The 27,644-nt window shown below is 43.6% G+C and overlaps 1 protein-coding gene across 2 annotated transcripts in view; it reads left to right on the forward strand.

Moving 5' to 3' along the window:
- Window positions 1–27,644, forward strand: part of LOC138665325 (zona pellucida sperm-binding protein 1-like) — a 158,724-nt gene that overhangs the window by 120,280 nt on the left and 10,800 nt on the right. For both annotated transcript variants that reach the window (XM_069752703.1, XM_069752702.1), the window contains exons 9-10: window positions 19,452–19,569; window positions 27,478–27,559. In XM_069752703.1, the coding sequence (XP_069608804.1) occupies window positions 19,452–19,569; window positions 27,478–27,559 (200 nt within the window). The remainder of the gene's footprint in view (window positions 1–19,451; window positions 19,570–27,477; window positions 27,560–27,644) is intronic.

The raw sequence follows: 27,644 nt of genomic DNA on the forward strand, positions 1-27,644 counted from the left end.
ATTACTTTTACATCATTGAGAGATAAATACAATGTTCCTCAAAGGGATTTTTACAAATATTTGCAGATCCGGCATTTCCTAACTGAAAGGAAACTTTACGCTATGCTGATGAACCCGACATCACAGATTAGGGTGCTGTCCACAAGCTACGACTGTATGTTGGAGAATACCCTGCCCTCTCTAACTACATACCTGCAAAAGTGGGAAAAAGACCTAAACTGCACATTCACACCGGATCAGTGGAGGGCATCCTTCTTAATTATTGGAAGCCAATCTAAATGTACTAACCACATAGAAAACGCAAGGAAATTGTTATATAGGTGGTATTTCACTCCCAGTAGATTGTCTAGGATGTTCCGCAGTTCCCCAGACACGTGCTGGAGGTGTGGAGACCCCTGTGCAGACATGTTACATATATGGTGGAGTTGTGACAGAATTAGACGTCTGTGGGAAGCCGTAGATCATCTGATGTTCCAGATTTGTGGTATACCGGTGAATCTTAATGCACAGCAGGTATTACTCGCGTCGCTATTGATTTGGACTCGTTTCCCTATGAGTTCCGTACAGTGATTGTACATATTATTGTAGCAACAAGAATCAAAATTGCTAGTTAACTGGAAAAACTCCAAGTGCCCCTCACTGCCCGAGGTTGTATCACTGATCAACGAAAATTGCCTATCAGAAAAAATAATCGCTACATCTAATAATAATATAGCTCAATTTCATAAAAAATGGAACAATTGGTTATCTTTCCGTTTAAATACCGTTCTTAAATAACTTTGCAGATTTGCATATAGAGAATGTGATTGGATAGTTATTGTAATGTCACCATTTTCCCTATCCTCTTCCCTTCCCTATTCCCCATAACGTTGTGTTAATTATTAAGAATTTAATGTCAATAAGATGTAATGCTCGACACAATTTGTAAATAAATAAAAATTTATGTTTAAAAAAAAAAAAAAAAAAAAAAAAGAAAATGCATGCAAAGCACTGTATAACCAGTGTGTGGGATGGCACAAAATCTCATGCTAGGTCAATTTTTTTTTTCTAGTAGTATACATTGCTTATTGTAATTTTGTGTAAAGTTTTATGTAAATGAGAATGAAATGGTGATTGAGTGGAGTATTCTCTACCCCCCCTTCCTCCCATGACAGCACATCAGAGGATGTAAACTCTCTCTAATAAGCACAGGAAACACAGAGGTCAAATAGTCTCTCCCACATCCTCCTTCCAGTGTTTTTTATTTTCATTGCCACGACCGCACCCACTTGAGAGAGGGGATCCGCCCCTTAGGAACAGGAAACACTATGGAGAGAATAAAAGGGGCGGTCCCCCTCGCTCCCACAGTTGGTTTCCTGTTCCTAAGGGGACCCATGGAGAAGAGGATACCTAGCCTGGATGCCGCCTGTGCGGTTTGCCTATGAGGATGGCAGGGGCTCCAGTGGTGGAAGCGGCGTCGGGGGTCCTGGTGTCAGTTTTCCCCCTCTGCTGGCAGGCTCCGTGAGGCCAGGGCAGGAGGTCGCATGGATCACGGGCAGGAGGACGCATCAGCGGGCCTGCGGCAGGTAATTATTCTCCGGAGCGCGATGCTGCTGCTGGCGATGTGCGCGGGTGTGTAGCTGCCATTTGGCCCCCCTGGAGGTGATGTGGAAGCGTCTAGAGTGAGAGAAGAGATGACGCCGGGCAGTGCGCACGAGATCCAAGATGGCTGCGACCCGGAAGTGGTGATGACTTCCGGGTTCAACAGGAAGAAGATGGCAGCGCCCAGCATTTAAAAGACGCTGGTGCTGATTCCTCAGCGTCCAAGCATGGCGATGCCACCTCAGGACTCAGCGGTGCCTTAAGAGGACACAGCTAATTTCCCTCGCAGCAGCACAAGCAGCGGACGAAAATCCTCCACAAAGAGATCTAAAGAGAAGAGATCTGACCGATCTTCATCTCAGCCTGTGCCTGCATCTCCTCCTCTACGGCCGGTACCTTGATCATCTGCTTCACTGGGGTGAGTGTGTACCCTCCCTATTAAGCTGATTATGGACCCTCTTATTTATATACCCTAGGCAAAAAGATCGGAAAAATCGAAGCACAAACAATGTGCCTTATGTACCCAGCCCCTCCCGGATAATTATACAAAGAAAATGTGTTATGTCTGTATTGAGAAAACGGTACGGGAGGAAGCCTCTGTAAGATCCGAAGACATCAGACAGATGATTAGGGACGAGTTACGGGCTTTCCATAGTTCAGAAAGTATTCCTGATTCTAGGAGCAGAAAGTATAATTCGCCAAGGTCAGATCATTCTTCTGATAAAGAAGATACGGATGCCTCCCTGGAATATATTTCCTCAGAAGGGGAGCAAGATACGTGTTTTACTACAGAGAGCATAGATAATCTGGTGAAGGCTGTATGTAACACCATGGGTATTAAAAGCAGTAAAGATCCTAAAACACCACAGGATATGTTTGCAGGATTGTCAGAAAAGAAAAGGCCTACCTTTCCCGTAATAACTCCAATCAAAGATTTAATTAAAAAAGAATGGGAGAGTCAGGGGCAGAAAGGATTACCATCTTCGTCAAAAAGATGTTATCCCTTTAAGGATGAGGACATGTCTATCTGGGCCAAAGCCCCAAAGGTAGACGCGGCGGTTGCATCCACGTCCAAAAAATCCTTGCTCCCTGTAGAAGATTCAGGTTCCTTACAAGACCCACTGGATCGTAAGGCCGATACTTTGTTAAAACGAGCATGGGAGTCATGTTCTGGGGCATTTAGACCGGCTATATCAGCTACATGCACTGCAAGGTCCATGTTAGTCTGGCTTAATGACCTGGAAGAGGATTTAAAAGGAGGACTATCCAGAGAAAAATTGATCTCTTCCTTACCCCTAATCCGAGGCGCTACAGCATTTTTAGTGGACTCATCTGCTGACTCGATTAGATTGGCTGCCAAATCAGCAGGCCTAACTAACGCAGCTCGTCGAGCCCTGTGGCTAAAAAGCTGGAAGAGGGACGCCCAGACAAAAACAAAATTATGTGGCCTTCCTTGCCAGGGGGAGTACCTTTTTGGTACAAAGTTAGATGAGATCCTAACCAAAGCGGGTGAAAGAAAAAAGGGGTTCCCTAATAACTATTTTCCGTCCTATAGGAGAGCCTTCCGGAAGCCTATCTTTAATAAGAGAAGGGATTTCAAAAACCAAGACCGCTGGGCAAATAAGGATAACAAAGAGGCTCCTTTTTCGGGAAACGTCCATTTAAAATGGAAGATAAACCACTTTAATATGGATCTACCAGTAGGTGGTAGACTATCTCTTTTCACCCAACAGTGGCATGCAGTAACCTCCAACTCTTGGGCAACTAGCCTCATAACCTCAGGCTTAAAATTAAGATTTGCCCGAGTCCCTCTGGACTCATTCCTGTTGACTTCTGTGAAGTCTCAATCTCAACAACCGTTTTTGGAACAGGAAATAATTAATCTCCTTTCCAAAAAAGTATTTGTGGAAGTCCCGTATCATCAGAGGGGGGAAAGGTTTTTACTCCCCTTTATTTTTGATCCCAAAACCTGACGGATCATATAGAACTATAATAAATCTAAAAAAGCTGAACATCTTTCTGGAAAACCAGACCTTCAAGATGGAATCGATCAGGTCCACGGTTAAACTTCTATTTCCGGAGTGCTTTATGGCAGTCCTCGACTTAAAAGATGCATACTATCATCTGCCAATTTATATTGAACACCAGCAGTATCTGCGTGTGGCAATAATGATTAATGGGCAAATACATCAGCCATGCCCTTCGGACTGTCAATAGCTCCCAGAGTCTTTACTAAATTAATGTCGAAGGTGATGTCGATTTTAAGATTAAAAGATACCCTCATAGTTCCATATCTAGATGACCTTCTGGTAGTTGGAAACTCCCCCTCACAGTGTAAACAGAGCCTATCTAACACAATCTCATCCCTGCAGGAAATAGGATGGTTGATTATCTCCAACAACCCGTCAAACGTTCTTGGGTCTTATCCTAGACTCTGAATGTCAGATGTTTCCTTCCAGAATCCAAACAGTCTATAATAATAAAAAAAAGTACAGTCGGTGATTAATAACCCTGTAATCTCCCTTAGGGATGGTATGTCCCTTTTAGGTTCCTTTACGTCGTGCATTCTGGCGGTTCCATGGGCTCAATTCCACAGTAGGCGGTTTACAATATTTAATTTTACAGGAAGAAGGAAAATTTCAAAGCCATTTAGGTAGTCGTTTATACCTCCCATTAAAAGTAAGAGTCCCTCTATTGGTGGTTGGAGCCAGATCATCTGGTCGGGGGAGTCTCTTGGGTAATTAAACCTTCGAAGATAATTTTTACTGACGCCAGTCCTACTGGTTGGGGGGCACATCTAGAGGACCAGATAGTTCAAGGCCAATGGTCTGCTAGTGAGTCAGATGATTCGTCTAACGAAAGGGAACTAAAAGCAGTTTATTATGCCATATGTAAATTCCTTCCGCAGTTACACGGAACTCACACAAGAATACGATCAGACAATATGACTTCTGTGGCATACATAAACCATCAAGGAGGAACGAGATCAGGAGCTCTCAGGTCTATATCAAACGACATTCTTTCTATAGCCGAAAGACCTCTCCTTTCATTGTTCGCACTACACGTCAGAGGAGTGGACAATTCAAAGGCAGATTTCCTCAGCCGTCACACTCTCCATCAGGGAGAGTGGGTACTCAGTCGGCGTATCTTCATGATGATAGTCAAGAAGTGGGGCACTCCCGACATAGACCTTTTTGCAACAAGAGACAACAGACAGGTCAAAAAGTTTGCTTCATTGTTCCTCTCCGACAACCCCGATATCCTGGATGCTCTCCAAGTTCCATGGACATTCCGGCAAGCTTACGCCTTTTCTCCATTAATACTCCTTCCAACTGTAATCAGGAAGATAAGGAAAGACAAAGCGAACATAATCCTAATAGCACCATTCTGGCCCAAGACACCATGGTTTTCCTGCCTCAGAGCCATGTCGGTCTCAGATCTGTGGATTCTTCCAGAGACTCAGGACCGTCTCTCTCAGGGTCCCTTCAACCACCCTCATGTGAAGGGCCTACAGTTGACAGCCTGGTGTTTGCAAGGCAACTATTAAAACTGAGAGGTTTTTCAGAGAGGTTAATTGATACCCTTTTACTTAGTAGGAAGATGTCTACAACAACCATATATGTAAGAGTATGGAAAAAAATTCTAACTTTCTACCCTACAGCTCTGTCAGGAGAGGTTCCTATTTCTGCTATTTTGGAATTTCTCCAGAAGGGGCGTGACTTAGGCTTATCATTCAGTACGCTAAAAGTACAGGTTTCGGCTCTAGGAGCCCTATATAGTCATAACGTTGCGGAAGACAGATGGGTAGCACTGTTCATTTCAGCATGCCAAAGGGCAGAACTGATCCAAATTCCACACAAACCACCATGGGATCTTAATCTAGTCCTAGAGGCCCTAACAGGGGAACCATTCAAGCCGATACACTCGGCCCACATAAAATTTGTATCTCTTAAGAAAGCTTTTCTTGTCGCTTTAGTATCAGCCAGAAGAGTAAGCGATATTCAGGCATTATCGGTAGACCCTCCTTTTCTGTCAATGTTCCAGTATAGGATTGTTTTAAAGACAGACCCTTCTTACTTACCTAAAGTAGGGACTAAATTCCACAGATCCCAAGAAATCTTCCTTCCTTCCTTCAATAGTAACCCCAAAAATCAGGAAGAGGAAAAGTACCATACTTTGGATGTAAAAAGGGCAGTAATAGCTTACCTAGATAGGACTAGTCTCTGGAGGAAGAGCAGGGCTCTTTTTATTTCCTTCCAGGGCCATAACAAAGGTTCTGGTGTAACGAAGAACACGTTATCTCGGTGGATTCGGGATGCAATTTGCTTGGCCTATCTAGCAAGAGGACAGAACCCTCCTGAGACTGTAAAGGCACACTCTACCCGGGCGATGTCTTCTTCCTGGGCTGAGAGCGGAGGTTCCAATAGAACTGATATGTAAGGCTGCAACCTGGTCTTCTCCTACTACTTTCTATACTCACTATAGATTGGACTTGTCTTCCTCATCTGACTTGTCCTTCGGTAGATCAGTTCTTAACACGGTGGTCCCTCCCAAATGACTATCTCTGTAAGTCTCTCAAGTGGGTGCTGTCGTGGCGAGGAGAAAACACCGGATTACTTACCGGTAATGCTCTTTTATAGAGCCACGACAACACCCCTTCACTTCCCTCCCTAATAATTATTCTTTCATAGGAGCACTGTTAAGGGTGAATGGTTCTTTTAGTTAGCTATACTTATGTTAACTAAAGATAAACAATGATATTGGATTGCCTACTAATACTGGTGGGCAGTTCCTCTCATTCTCTGTAACCCAACTGTGAGAGCGAGGGGGACCGCCCCTTTTATTCTCTCCATAGGGTTTCCTGTTCCTAAGGGGCGGATCCCCTCTCTCAAGTGGGTGCTGTCGTGGCCCTATAAAAGCATTACCGGTAAGTAATCCGGTGTATTCCTGTCCCTATCAGGGATGAAGAGGTCATCCGAGGGTGTGCTGTGCCGCAATGGGCACCCAGGGAGATTAAAAATAGCTGGGTAGCAGGGGACTGAGTGGGCCTATCTCTCCTCTCTGAACACTGCTCCCGTCTCCATAAAGGACTCTGGACTCCTCTCTAGTCTGTGCTTTCAGGCAGAGTCTGAGGGGTTCCTAAGGCTGGATGATGAGGCTAGAGGAACGCACCAAATATAAAGGAAGATCTAAGGTGCGTTCGCAGCCCGGGGTCCACCGTGCAGAGAATATTACCTGCTGCTCGGTAATGGCATACAGTATATGGCGGTATAATGAGAACACACGGGTTAATGTCACCCGATATGTATGGAGATGGACCCTGTTGCGTCACAGAGCCACTATACCGCTGAACTAACTCGTGTTCAGTCACAGAACTCTACTTCAAGGACAGAGTTAGAGCCCCTCTAGACCCACTAGCATTCTGCGCCGTACCTGTGGTACCAGGAAAAAACTATAAACTACCTCTCTGGCCAAGACGTCACCGCTCTGCTGTCCAGAATCCAAGAGTGCCTATCAGCCATATCCTCCTTCTCCTCTCGCTTACTCAAACTCAACGTGGACAAATCTGAACTCATCATCTTTCCTCCATCCCATAGATCTTCCTTACCTGACCTATCTATCGCAATCAATGACATCATGCTTTCCCCCGTACCGGAAGTCCGCTGCCTCGGAGTAACCTTCGACTCTGCCCTGTCCTTCAAACCGCACATCCACGCTCTTTCCACCTCCTGTCGCCTCCAGCTCAAAAATATCTCCAGAATCCGTCCTTTCCTCAACCGTCAATCTACTAAAATGCTTGTGCACGCTCTCATCATCTCCCGCCTTGATTATTGCAACATCCTTTTCTGCGGCCTCCCTGCTAACACCCTTGCACCTCTCCAGTCCATTCTTAACTCTGCTGCCCGATTAATTAATCTCTCTCCTCGCTACTCCTCTGCTTCTCCCCTCTGCAAATCTCTTCACTGGCTCCCATTCCCTCATCGTATCCAATTCAAATTACTAATACTGACCTACAAAGCCATCCACAACCAGTCTCCTCCATATATCTCTGAACTAATCTCCCGATATCTTCCCTCACGTGATCTCCGGTCCTCCCAAGACCTCCTCCTCCTCCACACTTATTCGCTCCTCATCCAATCTCCTCCAAGACTTCTCCCAAATATCTCCCATCCTCTGTAATTCTTTGCCCCAACACATCCGACTATCAACCACATTCGGATCCTTCAGAAGGAACCTGAAACCCCATCTCTTCAGGAAAGCCTACAGCCTGCACTGACCCCGCTGCCGCCTCATCACTACCGAAGCTACCGCCTCCCCAACACCGGAGCTCCTGCAACCCTCAACCTACTGTCTCCTTCCCCATAATCCTGTAGAATGTAAGCCCGCAAGGGCAGGGTCCTCGCCACTCTGTATCAGTCTGTCATTGTTAGTTTGTTTACTGTAAGTGATATCTGTAACTTGTATGTAACCCCTTCTCATGTAAAGCACCATGGAATCAATGGTGCTATATAAATAAATAAATAATAATAATAATAAATTTAGCGCACTGGCGGACACTACTAATCGCTTTAACTAGGGACTGGAAAGTGCACTAGTTGTGCATGGTGCCGCACTGGCGACCGCTGCTTATGATGCAGTAGGAAACGTGCTCACTGCTGGATGACACTTAATTGGCGCTAGTCAGCTCTAATTACCCTCACTCAATCAACAACGCTAGGGAAGGGATTCAATTAGGAGCTTTCACCAGAACATACATACACACCACGTCTTGAGGTTATACTAGTGCATGGCCATGCAAACCTTTTATATTTGCAGCCTTCCAGGACCTTCCCAGTGGTCCAATCTGAGCCGCTTGAGGACCTGAGCAGATGACCCCCCGACCTCCAATGAGAGGTCCCACAGGCATGCTCCGTAGGCAAAAAGCAGGACTTAGTCCCAGGAACATCTGCTCGCCGCTGGTTACAATAGCTGGACCTGGGACGGCAGCAGTAACCAGACACACAGCATCAGTTTTGAACAGCTGACATGTGCATCTAAAAGCCGTGGGTGGAATCACAATCCACCCACGGCTGTTAACTAGTTAAATGCCGCTGTCAATCTGACAGCAGCATTTAACTTGCCCTTCTGGCAAGCATGCCAGAAATCCCGCCCCATTGGTGACCCCATCACGTGATTGCGGGTCACCGATGGGTTGGCATGACAACCAGAGGTCTCCAGCAGACCTGTATGGTTGTCATAGCCGGATTGGCGCTCATTTCAAGTGAGCATTTCTGCTACATACAGGCGATCTGATCATTGCCTGTGTGTAGCAGAGGCAATTGGACAACTGCAGCTTCTAGTCTCCCATAGGCTATTGAAGCATGCAAAGTGCAAAAAAATAAATTAAAAAAAGTAAAAATAAAAAATATACAAGTTCTAATCGCCCCCCTTTCGCCCTGCCCTATTCAAAATAAAGCACTTAAAAAATCAAACCTACACATATTTGGTATCTCCGCTTTCAGAATCACCCAATCAAGCTATAAAAATAATTAATCCGATCAGTAAACGGCATAGCGAAAGTCAAGTTATAGCATTAAAACGCAACAATGGGTGTTCAAAAGATCGTATACACACCAAAATGGTATAATTGAAAACGACCCCAGATCCTGAATGGAGACGCTACGGGTCTCAGGAATTGATGCGTGTTTTTTTTTTGTTTTGTTTTTTTTACAAACCTTTTGGATTTTTTTTTTTTCAACAAATAAATAAAAGAGAACCTAGACATGTTTGATGTCTTTGAACTCGTAATGACCTGGAGAAGCATAGTGGTAGGATAGTTTTAGCATTTGCTGAACATGTTAATCCAAAAAACTGTTGTGGAATTGAACTTTTTTGAAATTTCACCTCACTTGGAATTTTTTTCCCCGTTTTTGAGTACATGATAGGGTAAAACCAATGGTGTCTTTCAATAGTACAACTTGTCCCACGGAAAACAAGCCCTCACATGGCCATATTGATAGAAAAATAAAAGTTATGACTCTGGGAGGAAGGGGAGTGAAAAACAAACAAATGCAAAAACGAAAAAGGGCTCCGTCATGAAGGGGTTAAGATAGAAAGATCCTGCGTGTTTAAGGCTGCTTTCACACATGATTTTTTTGCAGTCAAGCACAATCCGTCAAATGTTGGAAATAAAACGGATTTGTCGCAGTGTGTGAAAAACTGATGCGACGGATCCGCTGATACAGCTAAATGGATCCTAAAAAAATTAGGCATGTTTGGTTAAAAAAAAAACAGAATTCGACGGACACAAAATACGTTACTATGTCCATTTTCTCCAGCCGCTGGAAAACCAATTTTCGACGGATCTGGCGAAAAACGGATGAAACGCGAGGTCGTCCATTGCAATCTGTCACTAATACAAGTCTATGAGGAAAAAAAACTGGATCCGGCGGCAACTTTTGCCGGATCAGTTTTTCCTAAATTCGCTGGATTGTGTCTGATGGCAAAAAAATGATGTGTGAAAGCAGCCTAACATGGAAGGTTCAGGTACTTCCTGCTCTGCATCTGCAGAGCCCAGCGCTGTTCCGGTCCCAGTAAGCAGTCTGGCACTGGGAGTCCATCTCCATGGTACAGGTGCGGTATATGTTATAGAAAAAACAAGCAATATTCCTTATGAAAAAGGAGGAAGTCCAACTCTAATAACAGTGGGAGGCAGCAAGTAGGACTAAAATGTAACAATTAATTTAAAAAGGTCTAAAAGGAGACCAAACTATGTTCAGTTGTTGTTGTTTTTTTTTTTTTTTTGTCTTTTTCCTCCCCATCACCTATCACTGCTCCTGAGAGGGATCCTACCCTTGTGAAAATGAATAATTTGGGGCTAAAACATTTTATTTTTTTATTTTTTTTTAAGATCATACATGTCAAAATGTGGCCTGCAGTTGGCCTGCAAGAAAATGCCAAATGCCTACTAGTTTCTAATTCCGTCCGTTACACTTAAAAGTCCCGCAGGAAGTGAACAGAAAAGCACAAATTCAAAATCATATCATAAAATCAACTTTTATTAAATAATTTAAGATGTAAATTAATCGCCCCCACGTAAGGGCAATGGGGTACTCGGTACCGGGTCCTTCAGTTCCTTCAGCGAAGATGTCACGGTGGCCCGACCCGGACCGTGGCCCTATGAGGGGCGCCCACTTAAAAGGCAGAGTTAGTATGGAATGAGATTCGTGACGCCACCTGTGGTATTCAGTCAGGGTGACCGACGCTGCTTTGGTGTCCGCTGGGGTGATGTGATGGCAGCTAGATGGTATACCTTCCCACAGGTGAAGTGTCTCCCCAGGGCTTCCCAGAGGTGTAGATGGTGATGGTGTGAGGCGCAGTTAATAACGAGGACACAATGGGTGCAGTCTCTTTACCTTTTACTGAAGGTTTTTGCATCCACAGTCCAGAGTACAGGATTACAGGGTAGGCAGGGTCCAGCCGGTCTGATGACACTTCCAGAGTCCCCCTTATCCAGGTGGAAATCAGTAGCCTTCCTACTAGCGCTCGTGCGTTGTAGTACCCCCCTGCTGAGCAACTCTGTAAGGTCCTCACAACTTTTGTGGATGTTTTACTCTGTCCCCCAGATGGATAGGACAAACCCGTATGACGGTGGTGGCCTGAGGCTATTTTATAGGGACCCGAGACGCCCCTCCTCCACAATTGCCACCGTGTCTGCTTAGGTTCTTAGGTCGGACAGCCAACTTGAAATTAACTGCCCTGCCGGTCTCTGAAGTAAAGCATAGAGTCTATTACTCCCTCGGTGTTCTGGCCACCGGCCCGCGCTCCAGAAAGAGGCAGCCTCTCCCAGGACAGGACTCCTTCTGGTTTTTATTATCCTTCTGCCGTGACTTCGTGTCTCGCTCCCTACAACACAATTCTCCTCGTGTCCTTTCTTAGGATGCTGCAGCACTGGTTGCAGGTGCAGCTCCGTATACCCTTGGTCTCCTCCTCAGACCGTAGTCTGGATCCGACTAGAGATCACTCTAGTCAGCTCGACCTGGAGACCTTTCTCTCTGTCTCCAGCCAGGAACTATCCTCTCCTCCTTGTGCCTAACTTCCTATCCAACCCACCAGTTTTACCTTATGTGAGGAGTGGCCTAGTAAATAGCACCCTTGCTCCCCCTGGTGGACTGGAGTGTGAAGTGTGCTGTGGGTCCTGTGATACCTGGCAGGGTGAACTCCTTTGGTGCCATCAGACGTAACATCACTCCACCTGGTGGAAGAGCAACATTACTGCTACGACCAGGACTCTGGGGCGCTGCATAAACAAATTGCAATTCACCAGACAAAAAACCTATTACCTCAGATGTGAAAGTGTAACTGACGGAATTAGATGTTATGTGATGCACACTATTATTGCTGGATCATTTTTTGTGATAAGTGCAAATGTCTACTAGACCTGACCCACCGGTAGACAAAACATACACAGCTAATGCTACAAATCCACTCTGGTTACCACAAGGCTGTTTAAAGCATGCCCTGTAGTAACAAGCTCCCCGGCTGTGATGCACTTCTTGACCAGTAGTCACCTGAGCCAGAAGTTCCATTCTCTTCTCCCTACATCAGCACACCTTCCCCTTGTGTTTACCTATGCATCTAAGCACACCTGGCGTCTACTGCCCTCTATCTCCTCCACAGGCTGGGCACAGGTATGCTATTGAGGTTATGCTCGTGCATGATTTAAATCCGTTTTAAATAACCACAAAAGGAAATTAATCCATCTCAGTATGGTATGTTGTGTAATCCAAGAAAGCCTAAAGGGTCAAAGCCTCACTAGAAATGACCCCTCTCTAGCAGGTCAATAAAACGCAGCTTTTATTGTACTACATTATTTTATATGGTAATGAATTAAAATGACAACTCTAATTTGCCACAAATAGATTAGAATATATACATCGAATATTCTAATTTATGGCAAATTAGGATTGTCTATTTCATTATCCCATAAAACTACAATTTTAATGTAGTACAATACAATTGAGTATTTTTTACCTAATTACATACAACAATGAACCACTAGCGTTTTAGACTTTTTTATTTTATATATTTTTTTTTTTAATCAAGGTTGGCCCATGACTTTATCCAAGTTCTTAATTTTGGCACTGTGTATTTGAATAACAATTATCCTTTTTGATTCTGATAATTGTTTATGTCAAGGGAGTTTAGACATCCATTTAAACAAGGCTGCTGAAGAATATGGAATGCAATACTTCTTGCCTCCCAAGTGAAGGGGAAAAACCTAAATAAAATTTAATTTGGCCCCCAGTCTTAATCACTGTCTTTTTGCCACAACTCTTTACAGGCATTATAGTTGCTGTCCCCATTTGGTCTTGCACTCTAAATTCCCTATCAGTATGTATTTGGTGAGTGGGAGGAAATCTGACTACCCAGAAGAAACACACGCAAACAAGGAGAACATACGAACTACTGCTGATGTTGTCCTTGGTGGGTTTTCAACCCAGGACACCAGTGCTGCAAGGCTAGAGTGCGAACACTTGAGACACCATGTTGCCCACATTGTTTCTTGACACTTGCTCTTTCAATTGGTTTCCTCCCATTTATTTTCTACATGAGGAGGAAGACTTGGTCTGGAAGTGACATGTACTTCATTTATTTTGGTAGGATTTCTGGGAATAGCTCCTAAATAATGTCTTTGACTTTTAATAGGAATTCAGGCTTCAGGCAGACTTTGTGGTCCAATTTTAAGTTCTGAACTTCTGAAGCTTCTGTTTTTAGCTAAATTGATATTGCTCCCAGAGCCTCATACAGTAGTGAATTGAAGTGTTTATTTAACACTTCTAGATTGCCAGTAAAATGAAATTTGTTATCTAACTAAGATATAACAGTTTTGGATGAGGTCTAATGCTATATTGAAATGCAATGGTGAAAACTGGCACCCCTGCCTAGTGCTTGTATGTATGCATGTATGTATATATATATATATATATATATATATATATATATATATATATATATATATATATATATATATATATATATATATATATATATATATATATATATATATCTCTAAAGGGAAAGAATTAAGATTAAACAACCACGAGACGGATTTCATCAACCCAGGTAGCATTTTAATCAGTCTAACGGTGCCGACCTGACAATGCCTGTAGGTTACTGTGCACAATCCTGCTGTCAGGTTCCCTTTAAACTAAATATGTGGAATTACTGTAAAATGACTTTGAGTCCTACTCTAGAATTATAAACACTGATAAGAGATGCAGAAGTGGAAAGAACTATCAGGGTATGTGTCCACGTTCAGGATTGCATCAGGATTTGGTCAGGATTTTATGTCAGTATTTGTAGCCAAAACCAGGAGTGGGTGATAAATGCAGAAGTGGTGCATATGTTTCTATTATACTTTTCCTCTAATTGTTCCACTCCTGGTTTTGGCTTACAAATAAGAGTTATAGAAGACCAAAGTGTGTGAACATATAAACCCTCTATAAAAGCAATGTACTCAAATTTAATTGATTAAAAAAACCATTATCCGTGCGATGTGGAAACAATCAATAATCAATAAATAAAGGCCCACTGTATTGAACAAATGCCCTTAAAATTCTTTCTGATAATACCAACTTTAGACTTTTAAACCCCTGCTCTTAGCTTGAGCGGATACTGCCGAACGTGGAGGTTTGCTCCCCCGCTCATCAGCGGCTGTCCCTCACTCTCCCTTCGAATATATGTATGTATGTAGATCACTAAATTAGAATATCAAATAGTTAATTTTCAGTTATTCAATACAAAAATATTTATTATATATTCATTACAGTGATCTATTTGAAGTGTTTTTTTTGTTAATGTTGATGATTATGGCTTACAGCCATTGAAAAGTGCCTACTTTGCAATTAATAATGTCCCGAGTCTCCCCTGTACAGCTCCCCTGTACACAGTATGATGCTCTTATACTCAGTATAATGCCCCCTCACTGTATAGTATCACCCACACAGCATACTGACCCCTTCGTAGCCCCCAAACTGTTTGATGGCTCCAACAATGTATGATGCCCCCCTAGAAAGCCTCCATATAGCATAATACACCAAATAGTCCTCAATATAGTATAAGGCACTCCCCATAGGCATCCATATAGTATAATGCAGTACTCATAGGCCTCTATAATATAATGCATTCCTCATAGGCAGACTCTATATAGTATAATGCACTCCACATAGGCCTCTGTTGTGAATTCTGTGGCTGAATTCACTCCTGTGGTCACAAGTGGTACTGCAGCTTCTGAGCTTCCTCCCTCAGGTGTTCTGGTGAGCTCGTTAACTGCTTCATTACTTAACTCCGCCTGATGCTGCTATCCTTGCTCCTTGTCAATGTTTCAGTGTTGGATCTGAGCTTCTCCTGATTGTTCCTGTGACCTGCTGCTCTGTATAGCTAAGTGCTTTTTGCTTTTTTGTTGCTTTTTTTTCTGTCCAGCTTGTCTTTTGTTTTGCTGGAAGCTCTGAGACGCAAAGGGTGTACCGCCGTGCCGTTAGTTCGGCACGGTGTTTTGTTTTTTTTTGCCCCCTTTGCGTGGTTTTGCTTTAGGGTTTTTTGTAGACTGCAAAGTTCGCTTTACTGTCCTCACTCTGTCCTAGAATATCGGGCCCCACTTTGCTGAATCTATTTCATCCCTACGTTTTGTCTTTTCATCTTACTCAGTCATTATATGTGGGGGGCTGCCTTTTCCTTTGGGGAATTTCTCTGGGGCAAGTCAGGCCTATTTTTCTATCTTCAGGCTAGCTAGTTTCTTAGGCTGTGCCGAGTTGCCTAGGTAGTTGTTAGGCGCAATCCACAGCCGCTTTTAGTTGTGTTTAGGATAGGATCAGGTGTGCAGTCTACAGAGTTTCCACGTCTCAGAGCTCGTTCTTGTATTTTTGGGTATTTGTCAGATCACTGTGTGCGCTCTGATCGCTAAGCACACTGTGTTTCTGGATTGCCTTCATAATACCTGTCATTAGCAAACATAACAGGCCTCCACATAGTATAATGCACCAGATAGTCCTCAATATAGTGTAATGTACTCCCCATAGGCCTTCATAGAGTGTAATGCACTCCCCATAGGCCTACTCTATATTGTGCAATGCACTCCCCATAAGCCTACTCTATATTGTGTAATGCACCCCCATAGGCAGACTCTATAGCACAAGGCAGCCGCCATAGGCAGACTCTGTAGCATAAGGCAGCCACCATAGGCCCTCTATAGCACAAGGCAGCCGACATAGGCAGACTCTGTAATAAGGAAGCACACCCCCATAGGCAGACTCACTAATAAGGCAGAATCTCTAATAATGGAAGATAACGTAGGCACAACTCGCTAGTGATGCTCAAGTAGGTGCCCAAACCGTGCTAGTAGAATAGAAAAACTTGGCACACACAGGACGTAGATGCGGTGAAATTTAATGCGGTGAAATTTAATGAGGTAACAGTACATACAATAGTAGATGTTTCGGTCAATTTTTTTACCTTCATCAATGTACTACCCTCTTGCTAATATTTAAAGGCTCAGGGTCATATCTGGGAGAATACCCCACACTATAGATCAGGAATGTCGTAATGACACCAGGTCAGAAGATGTGAACAGTGAGGAATGGACGCAGTATCCACTGCTTGTCCGGTGCCCCCATACGCTGACTCTGAAGTATAAGGCATCCCCCCATTGGCAGACTCTGTAGTATAAGGCAGACCTCCCTGTCATGATAATATAAATATGCCATATTCTGAGTTTACTTCGAGAAGGTTCCATGGCTTTAGACACATGCTGTGGGCTTTCTGACTCCCCTCTCTTCCCCCCTAGCTGCCTGTGGGTGAATACACTTCTCCTCTGCCTGCCAGCTCTGTGTAATCCTATACTTCTTCCCCCCTCCTTCAGGAATGTTAATTAGCAGAGCTTGGCTCTTTTTGTTTGCAGCCATGCGCTTTCTATTTTGTGAGTTATTCCTGATGAATAATTCGACCCCAGATGGTGACAGATATAAAACTTACATATTCCGAATGTCCATCGTTAGAGATTTCAGTGGGTTATACATCTATGATTCAAACCCAACGGAGTTCAAGGAACGGATTTCTCCATAAGCAGGTCATGTATCCACTTCGTGTTTATACTTAAATGAACCCCCATGTCATGCTAAGCATGATAATTTTGTCTGTCTTTGAGGTTCACCCTAAGAGAAATGGGTAATAGCAGGATTTCCTATCTTTCAGAAAGGGGAGTATTCAGCTACCCAGTGAGGTAAACACAGGGGGGAGTATCTTGGTTTTGGGCACAGGTATAAGATAGTGGGAGCTTATTTTGCACAAGACTTTGTCCAGGGAGCTAGTTGAGAGACGCTCTGTGATGCATTTTGATGTATCGCCCCTCCCCCGCACCGCATGGTCTGCTATGAAATTACTTATGCATCTGTAAGTGTTTTTTCTTCCTCTTTTATTTTGTAATTGTTTGAACATATATAATTGTCTCCTTTTATAATACCTTTTTATATGCATTTGTAAACACTGCCTAACCTTTTTTTGGAGTAAAAATTATCATATTTGCTAGTGTTGTTTTCTCTGCTCTAAAACTTACCCGAACGCCTCTGACTTAAGCCATTGCTACTGATTGGGTTGGCTCCTGACCCGTTATTAAATAAGAAATAGGAGCTGGTGGCAACAGAAGTGTCCTGAACTTTTGGAGGAAACTGGCAGTGACTGACGGCGTTGATGATTATTTTTCCCGCCTGAGCAGGAGTAGTTATATTGCCCTCGCTGTAGTGTGCCCAATAGCCAATACATAGCAAGGCAGCCTTTCTGGCGACTAATTATCCTAGGTGCAGTTCCCTGACTGACCTGAGGATAAGGGGGCGCCAGAGAGCTGCAAGTTCCAAACCAGAAGTGGGATATAAATAAATCCCATTCAGAAAAGAACCGGGCGCAACCAAACAACCCCGGTTCGTGACATATAGGTGGCATCAGTGGGATAATCAAAAATATCCCCCTGTGATTCATGACACCCCCCCCCCCATCGACATGATCTGTAGTATAAGGCAGACCGCCCCCATAGGCAGACTCTGTAGTATAAGGCAGACGCCCCCCATAGGCAGACTCTAGTATAAGGCAGCCCCCATAAAAATAAATACTCGCCTCTCTTCTTCCTGACTCCTCCGCTGCTCTGAGCGCCCGCTGTCCGTGTCTGCTTTGGTGATGCTGACAGAAGGAGCGTAGTGCTCCTCTCATCAATGCGGGCAGCTGTATCAATATGTAGCCGATACAACTGAGCCTGCAATGACAGGTGGGGGGCCCACTGCTGGCACTGGGCCCCACACCTGCTCAGGGGCCCCATAGTGGCCGGGCGGCAGAGCAGGGAGATCGATTCTCCCTACTCTGCCACAGAATGTAACTGTGCACACGCCGATACAGTTACAGTAGCGTAGCTCCGAGTGGGCCCCCTCAGAGCGCGGGGCCCGGGGCGATGGCCCCCTCTGTTCCCCTGGTAACTACGCTACTGGCAAAGGCTAAAACTGCCTACTCGACTTCAGCCATACAGGGTGTATTGCTAAGTAGATGCTCTATTTTAGTAGATTTCCACTTCTCCCTAAGTTTGCTGTGCTATTGGCAAGCTACACCCCTCCTGCTTAAACACTTTAATACCGCTGTGAGTCTAGCAGATTCTAAAAGAAACAATTGCGTAGCCCTTGGTGAGCCACTGGGTTACCATGGCAGCTAAGGTCCCTGACGCTGCCATCTTGGTTGTCCTATGAAGCCCCAGTGGGCTAAAATATAAAGCTAAGATGAAGAAAATTATGGTAATAAAAATTAATATTTCTGTCCACAGGATGCAGCAGTCTCTCTAGGGTGGGCTTTTATAGGCTTAAGAAACAGATTTACTAGCTTGTTTTCACACTGCATTTAACCTCCACATTCAAGATACCTGCTATTGCTGGTACAGATTATTAGTGTGGTTTGTATTTTTTTTTTTTTTTTCATGGCTAGTGGCACCCCTGGATAGAGGCGATTTTAGACAGTTACTTACAGAGCTGGACAGGTCTTAAAGGAAACCTGCCATGTACAACAAAAAAACAATACTCTATTAACTAGTAGATGTGGGTTCAATCTGCAGGTTAATGGAGTTATAAAGCCCACTGCACTGGAGACCTGGCTACCAGGAAGAAATGAACTTTATTCCTTTTAGGAGTTTTGGGCTTTGAGTCACCGTTCAGTACATGACTAGCGGTGGCTGTAACCACACCCCGGAACTGACTGACAGCCAGCTGTGTACTGATGCACTGTTGAGTAGGCTGTTGGTCAGTGCCAGGGTGTGGTTACTGCTGTCACTCACTATGTACTGAGCTGTGAATGAATCCATTCTAGTCACGCCTCTGACTGAAAGAAATAGACTTAATTTCCTCCCAGTAGCCGACCTTTCAGTGCAATGGCCATGCAGCTTTAGAACACTTGACAACATATCTACAGGTTAATAGCAGTTCTTGTTCTGGCTGGTTCCTTTTAGATGACTAGTGGGTCGCTAGGAAAATGCACTGAGCACAGAACATTCCACTGTTCAACTTGGTGTACAATACACCACTGTGTAATGTGCACAATTTTCTTCTAAGTAAGATTTAATTTCCTATGGTGACCCACAAGGAATATGGAAGGTTGGCCACTTAACGGTAAGGCATAAGCTAGCGAACTTGCTTGATTTTGGCCATTTTGCTGATGTTCACATATTTTCATACTCTGTCCTTTTTTATTAAAATACTTGGCCACCACATATAGAATCTTTCGATGTAAACTCATCTAAACTTAAATTTTTATCTTTCTCAGTTTGGAGACCAGATAACTGTAGGAAGGATACTCTTGTTTTGCAGATGTCCATTTTTAGAAGATGACCCAGTGACTAAGATTCTGCCAGGATCCATTCCCTCAAGCTATCAAAGATTTGAAGTGTCGGCCTTTACTTTTGTTGGCATTCCATATAACCCACAGGTACAACTGATAAAATTTGACTAAAGGCCCGTTTAGATTGGGTGGCTGATATCACCCTGTTAATGTGTGTATATGAACTATATGAAAGTAAATTTGGTACTTGCTTACATGGGCTGGAGGAAAAAATATGACGAACTGCCGTCATAATCAGCAGCATCTATCGACCGCACATTGCCCAAGGTAAACAGGTAACTTATATGCCAGCGTATGATTTAATCACCCAGTAAATGAGCATTTTGCTTACTTTACACATGATTGGCAGAAGGCTTACACCGGTGGACAATCTGCCAACAAGTGTTTACTTAGATCCCTTGTTTGATAAATATAGACCCATCTATATGGGATTTAACTGGAAATTAAAAAAGGGCTAAAGCTGGTTATATATAAATCCAATAAATTGGTCTACAGGCATGTTGGCAATCATGCCAATCTCAACCTTTTTCATTGCTTTGTCTAGCCACATGATATGTTGTCTACCTAGTAGTGGTGGTGCAGAGAATTTTTGTCATTGTCCCATTCACTACAGTGTCTACGTCATCTTTTAGGCCAATTAACTGGAGCAGCGGTTGTGGAACTGTGGGGGACTTGCCAGATCAGTATATATTGTTCAATTTTACATTCCCTACTTTTAAGGCCATTTAAAAAAAACAAATCCTGGACAACCCCTTTTAGTGTATATTATGGAAATGATACAGAAAAAATATATTTTCCAGTTCACCAATCCTCACAGCACCATGGAGGATGTCCTTCTTATCCTCATTGGGACAGGAAATGAGAGGTTAAAAGAACCCTCCCATCTCCACCCCTCAGTGTTTTTTTTTTTTCTTCTTTTTTTCCTCTCCCAATGTGGATAGGAATGACGAGATGAAGCTCCTATCCCTGGCTGCAACGGCAGATTAGTGTGGATCAGGGGGCCCAGCCTTTCCCTTCCTGTTGTCAAGAAATCTGCATCGACACCCTCTGATGGGGGGTCCCTCAGCCTACCTCAGTGAAGCACTGCTCCTGAGTTACGAGCCGCTTCCTTCTGCCTGGGGGCTCTCTGCTCTGACATCTGCCTCCGGCACGCTGAAACCCTGCGGGCATGCTTCCGGCGACGTCCTCTCTGCAAGCCAGGCAGAGCACTTCCGGGTCGCAGCCAGCCTGCGTTCCACGGTGGAACGCAGGAAGGAGGATCCGGTGAGGACATCGCCAAAAGAGATCAGAGATGGGTATCCTATAAATAGGGTCCTGAAATGTGTGTAGGCTGCTCTACTGTGTGCTTAGGACATGGAGGATCATACGAAGACTGATATTGGCCTGGAGCCAGGGGCATGTGAGTAAGTTTGTAAAGACACCCACTCTAAGCCCTTACCACACACACAAAAACACATGGCCTCTATTCTGTGAATTCTAGGGGGGAGGGAACCCCTGTCTCGGCAACTCCTAAGAAGGATAGCAAGAAGTCAAGTAAGGGTAGAAGATGTGCTATCTGTAACATCAAACTACTAGATACCTGGCAGAATCACCTATGTGAGCCCTGCATTTCTTCTAAAATTATCAGAGAAGAGCAGACTTCTTTGCTGTCGGTCATGAGGTCCATAATCAGAGAGGAGGTCCAGACCTCAATTTCTGGGACTGTATACGCTCATGCCTCACAGCCCGAATCCCAGAGTGGGTGCCGTTAAAGACCAAGGGAGATATAGGTGTCCTCGGAAGAAGAAGAAATGATGTTGGATGAATCAGACCAGGAAGAGATACCTCCTCTCGTTGACGCTAGGCTAGCAGTAAGGGAATTCTTTCCCTCTTTATCCAGGCCTTGGAGAAAATCTTCCCCAGTCGCTAGGGTTCTGAACATAGTAAAAGAAGGTCCGAAGATTGGACTTTTACCACCTGAGGCGTCAAAACTTCGTAGTGACACTCCACAGGAGGACATCAGAAGAACTGACACTGGAGGAAGAGATCATGGGTCTAATAAGAAAACTGTTCTGTGAGAGATCCTGGAGGAAGAAAAGGGAAGGGGATTTTATTCCCCACCTCTTTTTGATAGTTAATAAAAAAAAAAACTGATGGTTTCTTCAGAACTGTCATCAATCTAAAAAATTTGCTACTACTGAACACAGCCATAAAGCTACTATATCACAACTGTTTCATGGCAGTCATCGATTTTAAAGGATGCGTATTACCACAACTCAATTCATTCAGACCTTGAAAAATACCAAAGTAGTCCTGTACATTCAGGGGGAAATCAAACATTATCAATTCTTCCATTCCGGTTGTTGGTGGCTCTGAGGATTTTCTCCAAGATATCAGAGGTGACTGCCTATCTTCACACTCGGAACACCAGTATCATCCCTTACCTGATCTTCTTAGGAATAACCCTAAAGAAGGCAATGACCCTATTTAGGATTCCTGACCTCCTGCATCCCAGCCGTAAGATGGACCCAACGCTACATGAGATGACTGGAGTGGGAAATTCTGTCAGCATAGATTGCTAAAAGGACATTTAGAAGGGAAGGTGGAACTTTCTTTATACAGGTGCTTCTCACAAAATTAGAATATCAATAATTTTTCAAGCTGGTGTTCTAATTTACTGAGATAATGACTTTTGGGTTATAATTGGCTGTAAGACATAATCAACATTTAACAGAAATTAACACTTCAAATAGATCACTCTGTTTGTAATGACTCTATGTAATGAGTTTCACTTCTTGTATTGAAGAACTGAATTAAATTATCTTTTTGATATTCTAATTTTGTGAGAAGCACCTGTCACTCTCTTGGTGGGCAGACAGGGTAAACTTTACATTAGGGGTCCAATGGGTAAGGCTGGTAAATGATATACTTACAACCGATGTGAAATCACACAATTCAGGGGGTCTTTTCCGCTCTCGAGAGAATCCAGGCATCGAATCTGAAAGGGCTGTGGAAAGTGATCTAAGAGGCTTTCTTCACTTCCTTCTGGGTCGCCATGTTCGGGTCATATCTGACAACCGGGCTACGGTGGCGTATATCAATCACCAGAGGAGAAATAATGTCCCACTTTCCCAATGATGGCAGCAAGCAAACTTCCAGCTGCCCCTTACAGCATTGCATATAAAAGGGGTAGAGAATACTAAGGCAGACTTTCTGAGCCACAAATAGCTGAAATGGGCTTTGAACTCCCAGGTGTTTCAGCAGATAGTTCTCACATGGGAATGGCCGGAAATAGACCTGTTTGCCGACAAGCAGAACAAAAAGGTAAAGTTCTGTTCACTAGACCCAAGGGAAAATCTGTACACACTAGATGTCCTTCAGATTTCCTGGAACTTCAGGATTGCTTATGCTTTCTTTCTGATAGCGATGATTCCGACAGTCGTGAGAAAGATCAGAGAGGATCAGGCCAGGGTGATTCTGATAATTCCATTTTTGCCAAAAAGACCATGGCATTTCCTGTTAAGGGCAATGTCTTTCAGATCCAGGGATCCTGCTGGAGATCCCGGACCTTCTTGCTCAAGACCCAGTATTCGACACTCCATTTTGAGAGGACAATATGGAGTCAGAAAGGTTTCTCACCAGGGTTATTCTCCACCTTTATTAAAGAGTAGGAAACCGCTAACAAGGATTTATGGCAGGACATGGGGAAAAAATGTTCTAGAGTTTTCAGGGTGGCCTCTAGGGCATGGGTGGGGAACCTCCAGGCCCCCCGAGCCATTTACGGCCCTTGATGACCTTTTATCGGCCCCCCGGACAGATTCTCAGGGATCGCATTCTTGGGCAGGGAGCTGTATTTTGATTGCCACCAGCTTGCTCTAGGGTATAAGGCTCCAATAGGTCCCATTCTAGAATTCCTACAGTATACTTGTATACTTCTGACCACATTCCGACTAGACGTTCCCGCCTCGCTCAGTTCATTTTCATTGAGTGAGGCCACACATATCTAGTCAGCACGTGACCGCACGTATGTAAAATGCAGTGCGAATTGTGAGAATTCAAAGTCTGCAGTCACAAAGAATGGCTGCAGACTCGCCACAAACCTAGACATTCCCTTTAATGCTCCTAACAGAAATAAAAACATGAGAATTAGTATAACAAATAAATAACATTTACATCCAGGTACGTATTTATATATTACGTCATATCTGAAGTACTTCTGCTTCTTTTCTTCATCTTGTCCAGACCCCATGATGAGTTTTCTTATCCACTGACTGCCATCTTCTCTGCTCTTTTTTGCAGAAAATCTCCACATGATACCCCTATAGAGCCCAGTATTTATGCTGTACTCTCATCACACTCCCCCCCCCCCCCCCCCCCCCCTGCTCCTTGGTTTACTGTCCTCTCCTGGCTGTGCCGTTACACTGTCTCCCCATGCTACACATGCACACATCCCATCACCCTCACTACCCGTACTGTCCACATACATTTTTCACATCGCTACTCAGACTGTGTCCGCATACATTCCTCCGTTCGCTCCCCATACTGTCTGCCCCATCCCCCCATACGATTTCCTCATATATGCCCCCCATTCCCCCGTACTGTTTCCTCGTACATTCCCCCCATTCCCCCATACTGTTTCTTCATCCTCCCCCTTTGCTTTTCATTTTATCCTCAAATCTCCCCACACACAATAAATCCCCCATCCCCACTCAAATTCTCCCACACACAATAAATCCCCCCCCATCCCCACTCCAATTCTCCCCCCACACAATAAATCCCCCCCCATCCCCACTCACATGTGTAGTAAAATTAATAAGGCAGCTTTATTCTTCGGGTCAGAACAATTACAGTGATGCCACATTAATATTTTTTGTTGTTGTTGTTTTACTGCTTTTTCACAAACTATTTTATAGAGAAAAAATTGTGTGTGCGCGACAGCAGCCAAACATAAAAACCCAATATAAATCTGGTATCGCTGTAATCTCACCTACCTGAGGAATAAAGTCACCTGATCACTTTTATTGCACGAGGAACGCTGTAAAAAACAAAATCAATTCTTCACCTGCTGTTTTTTTTTTTCCCCCCATTCTGCCTCCCAAAGATCGCAGTAAGGCTCAGCACGCATTTATCCTGCTCTCTGTGCTGAGCGCTTACACCCGAGTTTCCGTGTAAATCTCTGAAATACGTAATTCAGATGGAACCCCCGGTGGAAGATTCCCTATGAGGCAGATGGAGGTACTGTGGACATCATAGGACCTGTGATCCGGCGGTGTCTGTCTTTTTTTTAGTCATACAGTCACCCAGTTTTGTGCACCTCTGAAAAGGACACCACTGAACAGAGGCCAGACGGAGTCCAGCGTAACTCTGCTGCCTCATTATAGTGAATGGATCCCTTGGGGGTTTCATCGGAATCACATCACTCAGAGATTTAGATGGAAACCCCAAAGTCGTCAGCGTAGAGCGCTGGATGAATGTGATCCCTAACGTTATGTAAAATGTTCCCAATAAAAGCTTCGTCAATCCACAAAAAAAAGTCCCCACTCAGGTCCATCATTTGTTAACGGAAAGATAGGGGGCTTCCACGTTACTGCCAATACAAAGCCTCTGGAAAAGCGTTATGGCTCCTCACCCCCTAAAAGAAATTCTGCGCTCCCAAATTCAAATGTCTCCCTGCTTTCTGAGCCCCACAGTGTACCTAAATGTTTGGCATTTCTGTAGTGAAGAAAGACCGCCTAATTTACGGGTGCATGTCTCCAGAAGCGTGGGCTGGGCATATCGTACTGGTGACTGCAACATACTGGTCAGTACAATGGCAGTTTGCAATTTTCACTCAGCAACATCCATTGCTACTAGTTTCTGGAAAACACTTGAGTCAAAATCAACACTACACTTTTAGATAAATTCCCAAAGGGGTGTAATTTCCAAACTGGGGTCACTTGAGGGGGATTCTGCTTTTCTGGCATTTAGGGGCTCTTTATATGGAGTCCAGAAACTATTCTATAATTCTCCAAGAGTCAAATAGCGCTCCACCACTCCAGAGTCTCTTTGTTTCGCTAAGCAGTACTGTACAGCCACATATGGGGTTTTGCCAGTTTCAGCAGAAATTGTGTGACACATATTGGCACCGTTTTTACCCATTTCCCAGTGTGAAAATGTCAAATCTGGGGCTAAAACCATTTTTTGTGATAAAAAATGTAATTTTTTTTTCTTCACTGCCCAATGGTATAAAATTCTGCTAGACACTTGTGGTGTCAATATGATCACTGAACTCATTGGGAGGTGTAGTTTGTAAAATGGGGTCACTTATGGGGGTTTATGTTGATCTGGCACCTCAGGGGCTCTGCCAATGTGACATGGCCCCTTCAAACCAATGCAGGAAAATCTGCACTGTAATATGGCACTCCTTCCCTTTTGAACTTTGCACTGTGCCTCAAACGTAGTTTTCGACCACTTAGAGTATTGATGTACTCAGGAAAAATTGCAAAACAAATTGTACTGTTCGTTTTCTCCTATCGCCCCTTTTGAAAATTGCAAACTTGGGGTCAAAGCAACATTTTAGTAGAAAAAAATAGTAATATTTCATTTACTCAGCCCAATTTTATTCAAGTTAGTGAATTGCTTGAGGGTTAAACATACTCTCTACTCCCCTAAATTAATTCCTTGAGAGGTATAGTTTACAAAATGAGAGAACCTGTGGTGGTTTCTGCTATTTTGGCATGTCAGGGGCACATCAAACGGGACATGGTATCTGCAACCTATTGCAGCTAGAATAGCGCTCATTCTCTTTCCAGCCCTACCATGCGCCCAAGCAGTCATTTTTTCAACAAATTTGAGATACTGGAAAATTAGCAAAACAAATTTTGGCATCCCTTTTCTCTGGTTACCATTGGGAAAATGTAAAAAAAATGGGGCTGAAACAATATATTTGTTGGGAAAATGTTTTTTTTTTTTTTTTTTTCACAGCTCAACATAATAAAATTCTGTGAAGCCCCTGAGGTTTTAAGTTGCTCACCACACATCTAGATAGAGTCCTTGAGGGGACTAGTTTCCAAAATGGGGTCATTTGTGTGTGTGTGTGTCTGCGGGGGGGGGGGGGGGGGGGGGGTTCCACTGTTTAGGTACCTCAGGGGCTCTGCAAACACGACATGGTGTTGGCTATTGATTTAAGCCAATTTTGTATTCCAAAAGTTAAATAGTGCTCCTTCCCTTCCAAGCCCTGCCATGCACCCAGACAAGTTTTCCTCCACATATGTGGTATCGGCATACTCAGGAGAAAATGCACCATAAAATTTTTTTGTACGATTTCTCTGGTTACCATTGTGAAAATGGAAAATATGGCGATAAAGAAACATTTTTGTGGGAAAAAGTTAATGTTCATTTTTTCCTTCCACATTCCATTAATTTGTGAAGGGTTAATAAACTTCATGAATCTTGTTTTGAGTACCTTGAGGGGTGCAGTTCTTAGAATGGTGTCACTGTTGGTTATTTTGTCATATGGGCCCCTCAGTCACTTCAAATGTGATGTGGTCCCTAAAAGAAAAATAAATTTGTAAATGTTATGGAAAAATGAGAAATCACTGGTCTACTTTTAACCCTTATAACTTCATAACACAAAAATTGTGCTGATGTAAAGTAGACATGTGGGAAATGTTGTTTATTAACTATTTTATGTGACATGACTCTGGTTTAAAGGGCATACAGATTAAAAACTTGAAAATTGTGAATTTTTCAAAAGTTTTGCCAAATTTCCGATATTTTCAGAAATAAATGCAAGTGATATTGAACAAATTTTACCACCATCATGAAGTACAATGTCACACAAAAAAATCTCAGAATCCACGGGATATGTTGAAATGTTGCAGAATTATAACCTCTTAAAGTGACAGTGGTCAGAATTGGAACGGTCACCAAGGCAAAAACAGCCTGTGGTGCAAAAGGGGTTAAACCAGGTTAACAGCTTAGTCGTGTCACAAACTTGTTTTATATTCAATGACCATTCTGATCCTTGTTTTGTAGGTTTATTTCTTCTGTAGTGTTTCGGTTTGTGTGCCATCCTCATCTGAAAGCTGCACATCAGACTGTGCTAATCTCACACGCAGTAAGTTAATGCATCATGCTTTCTGGCATTCATTAAAGCGAACCGGTCAGCAGGATTTTGCTCAGTAAACTACAGACACTGTCAG

This window comes from Ranitomeya imitator, chromosome 2, assembly GCF_032444005.1.
Source record: "Ranitomeya imitator isolate aRanImi1 chromosome 2, aRanImi1.pri, whole genome shotgun sequence".
In the NCBI taxonomy this organism is placed as follows: domain Eukaryota; kingdom Metazoa; phylum Chordata; class Amphibia; order Anura; family Dendrobatidae; genus Ranitomeya; species Ranitomeya imitator.